The sequence below is a fragment of the Marmota monax genome, unplaced genomic scaffold (assembly GCF_021218885.2).
Source record: "Marmota monax isolate L192 unplaced genomic scaffold, Marmota_monax_Labrador192_F-V1.1 WCK01_AAM20220418_F8-fsc00040, whole genome shotgun sequence".
Lineage (NCBI taxonomy): Eukaryota > Metazoa > Chordata > Mammalia > Rodentia > Sciuridae > Marmota > Marmota monax.
In genome coordinates this window covers 6,038,866-6,054,673 of record NW_026692782.1, presented here as the reverse complement: position 1 = coordinate 6,054,673, position 15,808 = coordinate 6,038,866, and the positions used below count along the sequence as shown (strand labels likewise).

The 15,808-nt window shown below is 36.6% G+C and overlaps 1 protein-coding gene across 4 annotated transcripts in view; it reads left to right on the top strand.

Annotated features, from left to right (window-relative positions):
- Nucleotides 1-15,808, top strand: part of Klhl2 (kelch like family member 2) — a 101,714-nt gene that overhangs the window by 27,013 nt on the left and 58,893 nt on the right. For 2 of the 4 annotated variants that reach the window (XM_046447780.2, XM_046447781.2), the window contains exons 3-4: nt 3,590-3,696; nt 14,917-15,038. In XM_046447780.2, the coding sequence (XP_046303736.1) occupies nt 3,590-3,696; nt 14,917-15,038 (229 nt within the window). The remainder of the gene's footprint in view (nt 1-3,589; nt 3,697-14,916; nt 15,039-15,808) is intronic. The other 2 variants (XM_046447783.2, XM_046447782.2) reach the window with 1 other exon arrangement.

Below are 15,808 nucleotides of genomic sequence, written 5' to 3'. Positions count from 1 at the left end.
AGAGGGAAGGGGGAAGTGCTGGGGAGTATGATTGGCCAAATTATATTGTCATATTATATGCACATATGAATATGTAACAACAAATCTGATCATTATGTACAACTGTAATGCACCAATAAAAGTGGGGGAAAAAGTATGAAACAAAAAAAGAAATCTTTTTAGGGGGGATAAAATATGTTATTGCTGGAGATAAAAAGATGAAAAACTGAACACTGAAACTAAGTATGTCCTTGACTTGTAATGTGGCCCTTAGACTCCTTGGGACCTAACCCAGGGTGTGACTGGATATAATTTTGGTGATGATTTACCTTATTAGTTAGCTAATATCACCTAATAAGCCAGTAAGGTCAGGCTAATTATGTGACAGTCAGCAGGTGTTTTGCTAGAAAGATTAGATCAATGAGTAATGGTAATTGAAGCTGAGTAATTAATTGTGTGATTTTTGAGATATTCAACTGTAATTCCCCTTACATTTCATCCTGAAAGGAGAGCAGTAGAAGGGATTATCAACAAAAGGAATGTGCACATAAAAATGCACTTGATTCATTTTTGAGTTGTGTCTAGACCCCTGATCACCAGAAAACCCTGGCTGGTCCCATTCTAGAGAGACTGTGTAACTTCCCACCTTCCTTCCCTGCCGCCTTCTCTCTCCTCACTCTTCTTGGTCTGCAATTCCCCTGCTGTGCTTTGCCGATTCTGGCCTTAACAGCACTTAACTGTTCTCTTCTTCTGTGTTTGGAATCTCTTGCTCCTTGATCCAGTTAACACTTTGTTTTTAGAACTCAACTTAAATAGTAGCTACTGGAAGCTTTTCTGACCCCTAGTCTGATTTAGCTGCTCCCCTTTTCTCATAGCATCTTTATTGTATTGCTTTCCACTTTAGCCAGTAATGTCAGTCCTTTTTGCTGGTTGCCTAAAGGGCAGGGATGGTTTGGAGGTGCTTTGTTGAATGAATATATAAATATTTGATTTTTCTAAATATTCTGTAGAGGTAGCACTAAAAGTCCATTAGAATTGACCCTTTTATTAGCTATATATAGAACTTAAAAAATAGTTTCTAATATATAGCATGTCAAAAACCAAATTGTGATATTTTAAATTTATAATTTCTATTCCCTGTTTTACTCAAGCTTTAATAAATCTTAAAACAACCCAACTTCAGCTGCTTTTATGTAGTGTGAAGAGACTCTGGAGTGGGTTCTCTGGATTTGAATGCTAATATTTTAGCATTTTTGTTTTGTTTTGTGTGTTGTGGATTGAGCCCAGGACCTTATACATGTTAGGCAAGTGCTTTACCATTCTTAGCCTTAGGTTATTCTTCTTTAACCTTGGTTTCCCCAGCTACATATTTTGGGGGTCAAAATAAAAATAATGCCTACCATATAACACTGTGGTGGAAACAACTGAAAAACATATAAGCAGTCGAAGGTTTTGCATAGTCTACTCCTGAAAATGCTGCTGACGTTCTCATTCTCATTGTTTGTGAACCCATGGAATTTATAGAATGTAGAGTGTTTTTTTGTTCGCTGAGCTGAGGGTAGACTTTGTTAGTTCTCCGTTTGATCTAGAGGAATTCCAAGTTAATGACATTGTACCTCCTTTTTTGACTTTGATATGGGACCTGCTTGATGTCTCATGCAGCATCGTGAGCCATGAAATCAGCACCGCCATACTTCAATCTAAATGGCAAAGCAGCTTAGAGATGATGAGGCCCTGGAAGGCAGTCATCACTGCTGCTGTGGTACTCGTTTGTCTCCCAGTTTTTCCTGGGCTAGAGGGAGAATAGATGTTAGTTTGCTTTCCAGAAAGTTTCACTGTGAGCCCCATGGGTAGGGCGTAACGCCAGCACCTTGCCAGGGTAATTTTTCTTGGTCAGGAGTAAGCCACCTGAGAAAATAAAGTCTGAAATAAAATGAGTGAGGAAATAAGACAAAGTCAGAATTATAGTTTTAAGAAGCATGGAGCACCTAATAGGTCCAGCCCACACAGGAACTGGAGCTGAAAAACTAAAAAATGGCTCTGGTTCTTTATTTAAGGGGGTATATCAAAGGCAGGGATAAGGTTTCAGGGTGGAATCTTGCTTCATGATGTCTTTTTCAGTTAACAGGTTGATTGGCATTTTGGCAGGCTTCACTCATCTCTGAAAGGCTGTGTGGCTACAGTAGGTCACCCCATCTCCCATGCTGTGTAGGACCTGGCAGAGCTAAATAGGACTCACATGTATCTGGGCAATCTTACCAGCAGGATTGCTGCTGGAAGTTCCCAAATACCAGATTTTCCTATTCAATGGGCTTCCATGCCAGTTTGGTCCACACATAGTCCACGGGTGACTTTTGACATATGGGAACAAGTTTGTGAGCAGTATGGTCAGGTGGAAAATTGAAGGACATGTGTAACCTCATGTGAAAATGTTGCTTGTAAGGTACTAGGGAGTTACCGAAGGAAACTTCTGGAAATAGGCAGGATTATTAGAGGGGGGCCCAGTGTGAGATGTGTACTCTATATATACAGAGAAGTTCAGTGCTTGGATATTTGGGGTATGGAAAAGATGTTTACATCCACCACTCCTGTTTCATTCATGACATGACTATCAGCAAGGCAGGATTTAGGCTTTGAGATCTTCTTGTTCTAGAATAAATGTCAGCAGTATTTTTTCCAAAAAAAATATTCTGTGACATTCTTAGTTTCTTGGCGAAGTCTTATCTAGCACCACATATAGCATGTACAAAGTGCTCCCACAAGTTTTTAAGGGAATTAAAGTAGATGTTTTAAAATTGTAGGTATAATTTGGTGGTTGAATAATGGTTTGTTTTGAGGTAACAAAATACTTTTTAATTTTGTATGTGGTGTGGTAGTGTATTTTGGTTTTGAGGAATGAGACATTTTGCATTGGCAAAATGTTCTAAGTTAAGCTTAAAATGCCCAAGTGCCTTTTAAGCAGCATATGTAACAGAATGTAATTTTACCTTTGTTTGATGACCCAGGGTCATTTCCAATATCTTTTTTTATTTTTTGGAGGCGGTGGGGGGTGTTGATTCAATTTAGTTTTTAACCTTTTTTTATTAAAAATTTTTTTTGCTCATTTGTTTACATAGTATTTGAATAAATCTTGAATGTGTTTTGAAGAACATTTTAATTATGGATAATTTCAAATAAAATAATCAGACAGTAGTACAATGAACTCAGAAATTCCATCATGTAGACCAGTGACCATCAACAACAATCAGCCTTAATGTCAGACTGCCATCTCCTGCTTCAGCTGGTAGTCTGCTGTTTAAACTTCCTCTCCTTTTACACAGTTCATTGGTGGTTTGCTGCCAGAATTTCTTTTAGTTTAGAAATTGGTAATCAACTCTGGAAGATTTCTGGGTTAAACAAAAGCAAGATTCTGAGTGAGGGCCCAAGGTTTTTTGGGCCTTTATCACAACTATTTTTTTGTATTCCTCATGTTTAGGGATTCTGTTCTAAAGAATGGTTAAGTTAGTGTCAACTTCGAAAAGTGAGTTTTATTCTAATAGTTTTTCATAGGATGTTTAATGCATTTATTATTAGAGGCATTTAAAATTTTTTCTCTCTGCTTTGTGAACAGTCAAAATTTGCTGTGTGATGTCACAATTGTGGCAGAAGACATGGAAATCTCTGCTCACAGAGTGGTGCTGGCCGCTTGTAGTCCGTATTTTCACGCCATGTTTACAGGTATGACATATTTTAGTTTTGGATTTTTTTAATGTATACAGTCTTGAGTTTTTCTTCCTGTTTTGTTATTAGCATTTTACTTTATGAAAAGAATTGAATTTGATTGGAAAAAAATGCACTTGCTTCATTCTAAATTCCTTCCCATTTTTGTTTTTCATTGTTGTGATCAGTAAACATGTATATACATATACTCACAGGTCTATGTCCAGCTTAATATTTGTGCATATTTGTTCACTTTGCTTTCCTGGTACTTATGACAGCTTTTTGCACTTGGGCAAAAAAGGCAATTTTTACTGTTTTACATTTTTTTAAATGATTTTCACATTTGCTTCATTTATTAAAATGTTTAATGTCTTATTTGGAAATACAAGAAAACAGGGTGATTTATCTATAAGGTTACATTTTACTTTGGCATCTGTAAAAATATACAGCATTAATACTTTGGGAAAATAAGTGACTTATGCCTGTCATACTTAAAGCTATAACTTCTTTTTCTTTCTTTCCTTTTTTTATTTTCTTCTTCTTGGTACTGAGGATTTAACCCAGGGGTGCTTTGCAATGAATTAGCTATATCCCCAGTCTTTTATTTTTCATTTTGAGACTGGGTCTCACTAAGTTGCCACAGATCTTGCTAAATTGCTGACCATGGTCTCAAACTTGTGATCCTCCTATGTCACTGTCCTGAGTTACTAGGATTACAGGCATGTGCTAACATGCCTGGCTCATAAATTCATTTTTTAAAAAAGAAATTTAATTATATAGTTCTTCCTTATTCATGTGGAATATCATCTAAGACCCCTAGTGGATGCCATAAGTTGTGGACAGTTCCAAACCCTACATGTTTTTTGTTTTTTTCCTGTACTTACATGTATACCATAAAGTTTAATTTATAAATTAGGCACAGTGAGAAAATAACAACAGTAATATTATTAACAGAACAATTACATTAACATAGAACAATTACATCAACAGACTATAATGAAATTTTCAGCTTCACTGCCTGAAATGCTTTAGGTCCATTATTAGGTAAAATAAGGGTTACTGGAAATAAGCACTGAGATACCGTGACAATTAATTTTGGTAATCCAGACAATTACTAGTGACTAATTGATGGGTAGCATATATATGTGGATATAATGGATAAAAAGATGGTTCATGTCCCAGGTGGGACAGAGCAGGTAGCCCTGGATTTCAGCATGCTACTCAGAATGGTGCACAATTTAAAACTCATGAATCCCATTTCTAAAATTCTTCATTTAGTATCTAGGCTATGGTTGACTGTGTTTAACTGAAACCATAAAAAGTAAAACCTTTGATGGGGAAGATAACTGTACTGATGTATAAAGCAATGAAGTTATTTCTTTCATCAATGAATTTATAATCATTTTTGTATTGGTACACCAAACAAAATACAAATTTAAATAAAATGATGACAAAAGGCAAAAACAGAAAGCTATTTATACTTTCAAGACTGTTACATATTTCTTGTGCCTAACATATTACAGAATACTTCAAGGAATACAAAATCAATATGAATGTGCTTCCTGCCCCAGTAATAGTTGGGGAAATGTGATGTGCACATCTAAAATAGGTAATAGTGTGTACAGACTATGTTCCCACACCAGTGGCACAGGTGGTACGGACTGTGATGGGCAGCATTGAGAGAAGGGTTCTGATGTTTCACATACACAAAAGGTCAGTGCAGTACAGCTTTTTGTCTCTGTGACCAAAGCACCTAACAGGAACAATTTAAAGGAGGAATCTCAGTTCTTGGTTGGAGGACTTCATTGCTCTGGATCTGAGGTGAGGCAGAATGTTCTGGAGGAAGGGAATGATGGAGGAAGGCTGCTTAGCTCATGGCAACTAGGAGGTGGAGAGGTGGGTGAAAGGCGCCAGGGACAGGTATAGTTCCTAAGGCCACCCCTCCAGTTTCCTGCTTCCTTGAGCCCTGTACTACCTGCCTGCTGTTACCATGCAGTTGTCTATTCAAATTATTAATCCAGCAAATGGATTAACACCAGTGAGGTAATATCCTCATAATTCAGTCTTTTCACCTCAGAACATTACGGCAGTGTCTTGCACATGAGGTTTTTGGGGAGACATTCCAGATCCAAACTGTACGAAGGGTCATGTGGAAAGAATGGACTTAGGGAAAACTTTCCATGTGTCTTGGAAGTAGAGAGGAGGCTGGAGTCCCCCTCACTTTTCAGTCTTATGCAGTTTTGCTGTTCCTGAACAGAATTAAATAATCAGAAATGGATGAAAGACAGCAGAAGGGCTGTGAGCCAAGTTGAGGAAGTAATTTGAGAGGGCTCCTTCAGCTGAGGCTGATCTTACTACTAATGAACTAACTGAGTAAGGCAGAGTATTATGTCCCGTGGTTCACTTCAGTCTCTTGGTTTATATCTTATTTATTACTCCTGGACACTTTTCTAGAGTTTGTAAGAAGAGGCTCCAATCTAGAACATGTTGGCCTAATTTAGGAATTTCCTAATAAAGTGCCATCTGTATGAGGCTTTCCTTGTGGTTAAACTGCTATTGCTTCTGGCTTGTTGGAAGTGAGTTGAATGTCTCAATTGTGTTTTTTCCCCCAACTTTATTGAGGTGTAGTTTATGTATTTATAAAAATGGGCTGGGGATATAGCTCAGTTGGTAGAGTGCTTTCCTCACTCTATAACACAAGGCCCTAGGTTCGATCCCCAGCACCAAAAGAAAACAACAACAACAACAAAAAACTACTATAAAAATTTACCCATTTTGAGTGTACAATTCAATAATCATTTTTAGAACACTTTCCCCACATAGCATTTTTCTTATTTTTTTTTAAATTTGTGCATCATAGTTATACATAGTAATGGCTTCATTTGGACAAAATCATACATGCAAGTAACTTTATTTCAAGCCCATTCCCCCCTTTGCTTTTCTTCCTCCCTCCCCTATTCTTCTTCCTCTACTCTATTAAACTTCCTCCTTCTACATATACATAAAAATAAATTCCCTTTGTTATCTTTATATGAGCATATAACACGACTTTATTAAATTCATTCCGTCGATCCTCCCCTTTTCCTCCCTCCCTCCCTCTCCTTCTCCTACATCTGTGTTCCACTAATCTTCCCTTTATCTTTGATATCCCATTCCTCCCCCACTGCCTTCTTTCCCTCATTTTGCTCTAGCTTCTGCATATGATAGAAGCATTGGACCTTTGATTTTGTTTATTTCACATAGCATGATTTTCTCCATTTTCATCCATTTACTGGCAAATGTCATTATTTTATTCTTCTTTATGGCTGATTAAAACTTCATTGTGTATGTATGCCACATTTCCCTGATCCATTCATCTATTGATGGGCATCCGGGTTGATTCATAATTTGTCTATTGTGAATTCTGCTGCTGTATCTCTAAGGTATTGCTGATATTAGATCTTTTGGGTAAACATCAAAGAGTGGAATAGTTGGGTTATGGGGTGATTCATTACTAGTTTTTTGAGGAGTCTCCACACTGCTTTCCAGAGTGGTTGTACTAATTTGCAGTTGCACTAACAATGTAAAAATGTACCATTTCCCCCACATCCTCCTCAGCATTTATTATTGTTTGTGTTCTTGACAATTGCTATTCTGACTGGAGTGAGATACAATTTTGGTGTAATTTTGATTTGCATTTCCCTGATTTCTAGAGATGCTAAACAGTTTTCCAAGTATTTCTTGGCCATTAGTGTTTCTTCTTTTGAGAAGTTTCTGTTTAGTTCTTTTACCCATTTATTAATTGGGCTATTGCTTTTTTGGCATTGAATTTTTTGAGTTCTTTATGTATTCTGGATAATAATTCCCCTGTCAGAGGAGTAGCTGGCAAAGATTTTCTCCTTTCTGGAGGCTGTCTCTTCACTCTCTTGTTTGCTTTGTTGGGCAAAAGCTTTTTAATTTGATGGCATCTCACTTATTGATTCTTGGTTTAATTTTTTGAGCATTAGGGGTCTTGTTGCAGAAGTTGGTGCCTGCATCTATACAATGGGGCATTGACCCTCTTCTTCTAGCAGTTGGAAGGTTTCTGGTCTAATATCTAAGTCTTTGATCCATTTTGATTTGACTTTTTTGCAGGGTGAAAGATAAAGGTTTGATTTCATTTTTTCTAAGTAAGAACATCCAGTTTCCTCAGCATCATTTATTAAAAAGCCTATCTTTTTTCTGGCATATATTTTTGGCACCTTTGTCAAGTATCAGATGGCTGTATAAATTGGGTTTGTCTCTCTGTCTTCTATTTTATTATATTGAACTTCATGTCTGTTTTGATGCCAGGATCATGCTGTTTTTGCTACAGTAGCTCTGTAGTATGATTTGAGATATTGTGATGCCTCCTGCATTCCTTTTCTTGCTCAGTATTCACATAACATTTTTGAGGTTCATCCATATGTTTCAAAGGAAAGTTTATTCCTTTTTAATTGTTAAATAGTATTTCACTTTATGAATATATCACATTTTGACTGTTAATTTATCGGTTCATGAACATTATGTTATTTCAGTCTTTGGCTATTAGGAATAATGCTATTGTGAACATTCATATGCAATTCCTTATGTGAACATAGATTTTCATATTTCTTGGGAGTACATATATAGAAGTAGAGTTTCTGAGTTACATGGTCAATTTATATTTAGCGTTTTAAAAAACTGATAAGCTGCTGGGTGTGGTGGTGCATGCCTGTAATCCCAGAGACTGGGGAGACTGAGGCAGGAAGATCTCAAGTTCAAAACCAGCCTCAGCAACTTAGCAAGTTGTTAAGTAACTTAGTGAGACCCCATCTCAAAATAAAAAAATAAAAAAAGATCTGGGAATGTGGCTTAGTGTTAAAGTGCCCCAGGTTCAATCCCTGGTATCAAAACAAAACAAAACAAAACCTGCTAAGCTGTTTTCCAAAGTAGCTCTCCCATTTTATATTGCTATCAATAATGCATAGTTTCCCATTTCTTTACCTTCTTGCCAACATGTGTTATTGTCTGTCTTTTTAAATATATATATTTTTTATGTTTTATAGCCATTCTTGTGGGTGTGAAGTGGCATCTTATTGTAGTTTTAATTTGCATTTTCCTAATGACTAATGATATTGAGCTCTTCAGCCGTAGGTGCTCTTATCCTTTTTCACAGTTTTTATACATTTTTCTTCTGTTTTTGAATCCACTATATAGTAAATAGTTTATAGAGATTAGTTAAAAATGATAAAAGATTTTTGCCAGAATGTGAACCCATTCTTTTTTTTTTTTTTTTTTTTTTTTTGTGGTACAGGGGATTGAACCCAGGGTGGCTTGACCACTGAGCCACATCCCCAGCCCTATTTTGTATTTTACTTAGAGACAGGTTCTCATGAGTTGCTTAGAATCATACTTTTTTTTTTTTTTTTTTTTTTTTTGCTGAGTCTGGCTTTGAACTTGCAATCCTTCTGTCTCAGCCATCTGAGCTGGGATTACAGGTGTGCTACATTGCACCCTTCCCCAGCCCCTTTTCATTTTTTATTTTGAGACTGGGGTCTCACAAAGTTGCTCAAGGTCTTGTTAAGTTGCTGAGGCTGGCCTTGAATTTTTGATCCTCCTGTCTCAGTCTCCCAAATTGCTGGGATTGCAGGTGTACACTGCTGTGCCCAGCCCATTATTTCTTTATCTGTTGTTCATGGTTTCAGCCTTGTTAAACTTTATTGTAAAAAATATAGTAAGGTCAAGAAGCAGACCTTTGGATGTTTCCATCCTGTTAAACACCATGTCTATTTATATTCTTTTATTCATGGCAAGGTTGTTTTCTGGTGACAAGCCTATTTGGAAATGAGGAATGTGCAGTTGTTCTTTCTTGGCCCTTATTTTTAATTTACCATAAACCATAGGTGAAATTTTCATTCAAATTAAATACCTAAAATAGAATTCTGTTACTCATTGTAGTTCCAAGTATTTGAGTAGAGAAGGGAGGTGAAAAATAATTCTATGATGTAGTCACAGTTTTACTTTGTGAAGTGTGAGCCTATTTAGAACAAGGCCGGGTTTAACCTTTACTTGAGAAAGAACACATGAAATTGGGTTCTTGTGTTTTTAGATTACTCGTTTGTTATAAAGGTGGTATTTAAAAGGCTGTTTATTTAGTGCCACAGGGCTAAAATTTCGGAAATCTGGTGGGAAATAGCAAAAGTTTTATTTCTATCATTTGTGTTTGTGTTTTTTGATTACTATTGTCACAATGAACATGATTCAGTAAGGTAAATTAGAATCGGAAAAGACAGGTGATTATTTGAATGATTAAGAAATGCAGTTTTTAAAAGTTGTATGTGTAGTCATGTTTGTCTAACATTTCTGCTTTTGTTCATCAAGAAGTATTTATTGAGCCTCTTCCATGTGCTAGACATTTTCCTAGGCTTTGGTGACCATAGAGATTTACAAAGCAGACAAATCCCTGTTCTCACTGTTCTACCCAGGGAGAGAAGGAAAGGTTAGAAAGTCAGTAAACTTGTACAGAAAAGATAACTTCTGATAGCGATGACGTCTGTGAAAAAAATTAAATAGGACATTGTACATAAAGAGCGTAGGTCAGAATGCTTCAGGCTGCAATAGAAAATACCAAACGGGTTTAGTAAGAAGTTGCTGGGCACCAGGCCTGACTTGATCTGCAGCTTGATAATTTCCTTAGGAACCTGCTTCCTTCTCTACCCTGCTTTCCTCAACAGAGATACTATCCTAAGGTTTATTCTCCTTTTGAATGTAATAAGGTGCTTCCAAAAGTGAAATACCAACATTTTGAAGCAGAAGGAGGATTTTCCCTTCTCTTTTGAGGAGCTAGGAAACCTTTCCAGAAGCTCTCCAATCTAAACAGAATTGACTGGGGAATGTGGTTACCATGTTGGCCGTAGATCATTTGTAGAGTTTGGAGGTTGTGTAGCATGACCACCATAGAGAGTTCTGGGGCTTTGGGGCCACCTTGGCAGACTGAAATTACCTGTGTGCCAGTAGCTTCTTTGTAACCCAAGACCACAAAGAACAAAAGGGCAATAATGGTTAAATGACAAGTGGAAAACAATGGAAGAAAATTTATTTATTAAATATAGTTATCAATTTGTCTCTAATTTCTTAGGGATTCAGAATAGTCAAAGCTTCTATATTGTGTTTTTTCCCCCAGTACTTTTTATTGGTAAACAATAATAAAAATTGGAATCAGAATTAGTTAATTAATTTACTTACTTATTTATTTATTTTTAGTGAATTAGATCTTAGGGTTTGTCCTCCTAAACCTATTCATTCACTTTCCATTTATCCTATCAGAATTGATAAATGAAGTTACCAGTTTGTTCAGAGTTTCAGTGTCCTGAAGATATATATCATATATATTGTATATATTACACATTAATACAATATGTTATCTTTTTATTATATACGTTTTTATTTATTTACTTTTATATATTTTATTGCATATCTCTTATTATATATACTTATATATTATATATAGCATCTGTCTTTAAGCTTTTACAATTCAGAGAACTTCATTTTTTACGTAGAGATGACACAGTATTTGCTTGTGGAAGTGCTTAGTTCAGTTTGAAATGTAGAGTGAATTTTCAGTAAATATTTGTTCACTTAAATCCTTCATAGCTGGAGTACCCATGTTCAAGATTAATACTAACATGTGTTACTAATTATGTTAAGTAACTCGGCTGCTTTCTTCTTTTGTTTTGGTGGTACTGGTGACCAAATCTAGAGTTTTGCACATGCTGGGTAAATGCTCTACCACTGAGCTGTATTCCTAGAAAGATGCTACATTTTAAATTGGCACTTATTTTACTTTGCATTCATCTATTTACTCATTCATTCAACTAATATTTATTTGGTTACTGTATGTCAAGCACTGTCATAGCAAGCTCAAAAACCCAGGTGTGGAAAAGTAGGTAAAGAGTTGATTTTGAGAGAGTGGATTTGCATGAGAAACCCAACTGTATCTAGGATAAAGGCCTAACCTATCCATGGAGCACCCCCGATAAAGCTACCTGAAGAGGTTCTACCTAAATCTTGAAGAGTGTGTAGGGATTAACCTGGGGAAGGGGGCATGGCGGGAGAGCCACAGGAAAAAGCTCAACAAAGGTGAGAAATTGCTTGGTGTGTGTAGAAAACTACAAGCAATTCTTTATTCGTGTATTTTAAGTCTAAACGGGGAGAGAGACAGGGTTAGATAATGAATCAGGCTGGATATGGAAGGGGTTGGTGTGCTTGAATTGTGAGAAGTTGAAGGATTTTGAGTTGTGGTCAGATTTGTGGAGTTAGCCTAAGAAGCAGGAAAAGAAATGGGAGTGGTACTGTTGCAAGAGGTGATAGGACCCCAATGGCACAGTGTTAGAAGGGATGGAGAGAAGGTGGGGGGATTGGTTTCATATCCATCTGAGGCTTTGGTGATTGATGGGACTGGGAGGTAAGGAAGAGGGGAGAGTCAAGGATGAATCTTACTCAGGTTTCTAGCATAAGTATCCCTGTGGATATCCCAGTATATCTTCAGAGTTATCTAATTATGGGTTTGGAGATATGTGACCAAAACAGATAAACAAAAGACTAATGTGTTGGGAGACTGCGAGAAGTTACAAATGGTACAGGAAAAACTGTGCACTATCATTAGCTTTTAAAAAATGCATTATCAAATATAAATCTCACAAAAACATACTGTTTAAAGATTTCCTCTATAAACAGCAAAGGGCAGTAACTAAGATACTATGTAACAATGACAATGAGAATTAGATATAAGTAGCTTTTACAATTCTCTTTAGTATGTGCTTTGATTCATAATTGTTAGAATTTTTAATTTACTAATGCAGTTAGTGGCAAGCTTTTTGCTTTTATTACTATTTTTTAAATTAATATGAAATAATAAAGATTAAGAAGTTTTAAAAGCACTATATAATTGAGATTGAATTTGTTGGAAGCAGATAAATTTTCAGAGGAAATAATTTAAAAAATGACACATAAGGAAATACGCAAACTAACAAAGTACATAGTATAGCTATACCTTAAAGTTCAAAATATTAAATTGCACATGGTGGTGCATGCTTGTAATTCCAGTGACTTGGAAAGCTGAGGCAGGAGGGTGGCCAGTTTGAGGGCAGCCTCAACAACTTAGTGAGAACTTGTCTCAAAATAAAAATGGTTGAGGATGTGGTTCAGTTTTAGAGCATTTCTGGGTTCAATCTCCAATACCCCCAAATCCACAATATTAAAAATTGTTTGGCAGGGGGCTGTTTTTTCAGTCATGTATGTAAATTAAAGTCAGCTTTTGTTTTGTCTAAGCTAAGTCATGCCTGAGAACTAGGTACATGGCTTTATGCTCAGATGGCTGCAGGCCCTGCAGGACGTTGCACATCACAGGGGCCCTGTAGATGAGGTAGTTAGACACAGCCTACTGTATACATTCAAGTGGGACTCACCATAGTGTCCTAACTTCAGATTATGCAAACCCCCTCTGTCCACAAAATATAGAATACAGGAAGGTGCCATATAAACAGATGAATTTGAATTATTTTTCCATATTCCTCCATTCTCTTCTTTCTTTAAAGAGAAAGAAAAAGAATTTGCAGTTTCTTTTTTTTCCCTGTTGTATAGGCCATGTGTTCCTTCTCATTAACAGCCTCCTTCCCTTGTAGTACAGATGAATGTTTTCCCCCTGGGAAGTAGCAGGGTAGTTTTCAAGATATTTTAGCTTTAAGAGGAATAGCTTCTTTCTGAGATCTTGTCAGATAATCTCTGGGGAAGCATGCCGTTAAATGTACATCACGATTATTATTTCTTTCCTCTCAGGGTTTTTGTTTGCAAAGAATTTTGTGTAATTATGAAGTCCCATAGGTTTTTCTGATAGTTTATGATCACTGACAGCACACCACATCTGAAAAAGAAATGAATTTTCAAGAAATCTTAAAGTCACTATAATTTTTTAGTGGGAGAAAAATAGATTGAGGTCAGGGAAATCAATGGTGGCATGATTTTTTATGCCTTTAACTTTATTCATTCATTCATTTATTCATTTATTTATACATATGTACATACCAGTGATTGAATACAGGGGTGCTTAACTACTGAGCCACATCCCCAGCCCTTTTTATTCTTTATTTGAGACAGGGTCTCACTAAGTTGCTTAGGACCTCGTTAAATTGCTGAGACTGGCTTTGAACTTGTGATCCTCCTGCTGAGTGGCTGGGATTAGAGGCATGCATCACCACACCCAGCTTCTTTAACTTTAAAACCTAGTAAATTCTAGAAGCAGATCTTTTTGCTGAGTGTGTCTCATGGCACTCAGAATTATTCTTGGATTGCCCTTTTAGTTTATGATTTGAAAATTTAAGATTTTCTTTCCTCCACATCCAATTGCTTGTGTCTTCTTATATCTTAGGCCATTTTGTTATATACCTTAGACGCTCAAACCTACTCCTATTTTCCTCAAGCCCCATTCGTTTAGAGCTCATCCATTCTCTGTTTTGCCTCTTGTTCTAATTCCTTATTTCTTTCCACAGTGGGTATTAGGAGGAAGTCTTGTGCCACTTTTTGTCAGGCAGTGTGGCAAAAGGGTACCTGAGTATGGTAATAAGTACTGGTATGGAAATGACCTCAGGATGAGGTTATTGCAAACAACAAACAGGAATTGAATGTGGGCTGGAAGATCTCTGTAACAAGCTTTTGCCATTGACTAATCTCAGCATCTTATGTAATTTGTTTTTTCCTTGTTTCCTGCATAAGGCTTCTGATCTCCCACTGAGGGTTGAGTCTCTGTGTCTGGTATAGGCCTCATAGGCTCCTGTCAGGCATCTGTTTGCTGCATGAATGAACTAACCAAGTGGGTCCTTTTCAGCAAGTGCTTATTGCCATTAGCCAAAGGAAATGACATTCTTCTTCTAGTAATGACTAGAAATTCATAAAATACACTGTTTAAAAGCATGGATAGCATCAGATACTGATAATACAGCAACAGGTGTTGTAGTTTATGCAACTGGACACATGACATGTTCATTGTTGTGACGCAATTTTTCAGGTACAAGTGGGTAGCAGAAGTACATTTTGTGATTTGCCTCAGGTAAGCTTTTGGGAGAGTTAGGGGAGTGTTTTAGGGTAGCAAAATTGGCTGGTCATGTTGCTTTCCTAATACAGAGTGTGACAAGAAGGTGGATCCGTTTGTCTTGGCACTGATATTTCCATAGCAGTGTCTGGCTTTACTTCTTCGTGTTTTAGGTGAGATGAGTGAGAGCCGAGCAAAGAGAGTTCGGATAAAAGAGGTGGACGGCTGGACCCTGAGGATGCTAATTGATTATGTTTACACTGCAGAAATTCAGGTTACAGAAGAAAATGTACAGGTAAGAGCGAACACTTTGCATCTTTTAGTTCTTTATACATGCAGTTTTTTAAATCAAAAAAGCATACCCACACAGTATATATTTTGTATCAAAGTAGCAGGATTTGTTGTTTAGATTGTAATTCTAAGGGACATTTGGAATGATTGCATCTTTTTAATAATGTTTGTGATTTCAGTATCTTTTGTATTCTTAAAGATTTGAGTTACAAATCCTTTAGTATTTGGAGTGTTGCTTGTTCTTTCATGAAAATACTGTCATATTCATTTATCACTACTGATTGATACTGCCCAGAATTTTTCTTTATTCCTTTGAAGGGTAATGTCTAGAAAGGATGTTTTTGACCGCCAGTGGTCTTTTTACTCTGTTTTGCCATTCTCTTTAAGTAATTCTGCAACTTAGCTAAAAATTGACACTGTATCTTTCTTTCTTAAAAAACATTATATATATCCCCCCCCCCCCCAAATAATACAAATGGATGTGGAATAAAAAGTGAAATTTCCTCCTCGGATTTTTTGACCTATCCTATCCTACACATGTTGAGCTACTCTTCTTCCCCAGAGTGTAACTTCTGTTATCTGTAGGGATGAATCCTTTCAGACCATTTCGCATGCATTCATTCAAAGGTGTATGTGTGTGCGCACACATAGAGTTTTCTTTACGTGATAATTATGTTTCTTTTATACTTGGTCTATGGCTTGCTTTTTTAACTGAACAAAGTATTTCGGTCTTTAATATTATAATACCTGTAGGTTTGGATCATTCTTTTGGGT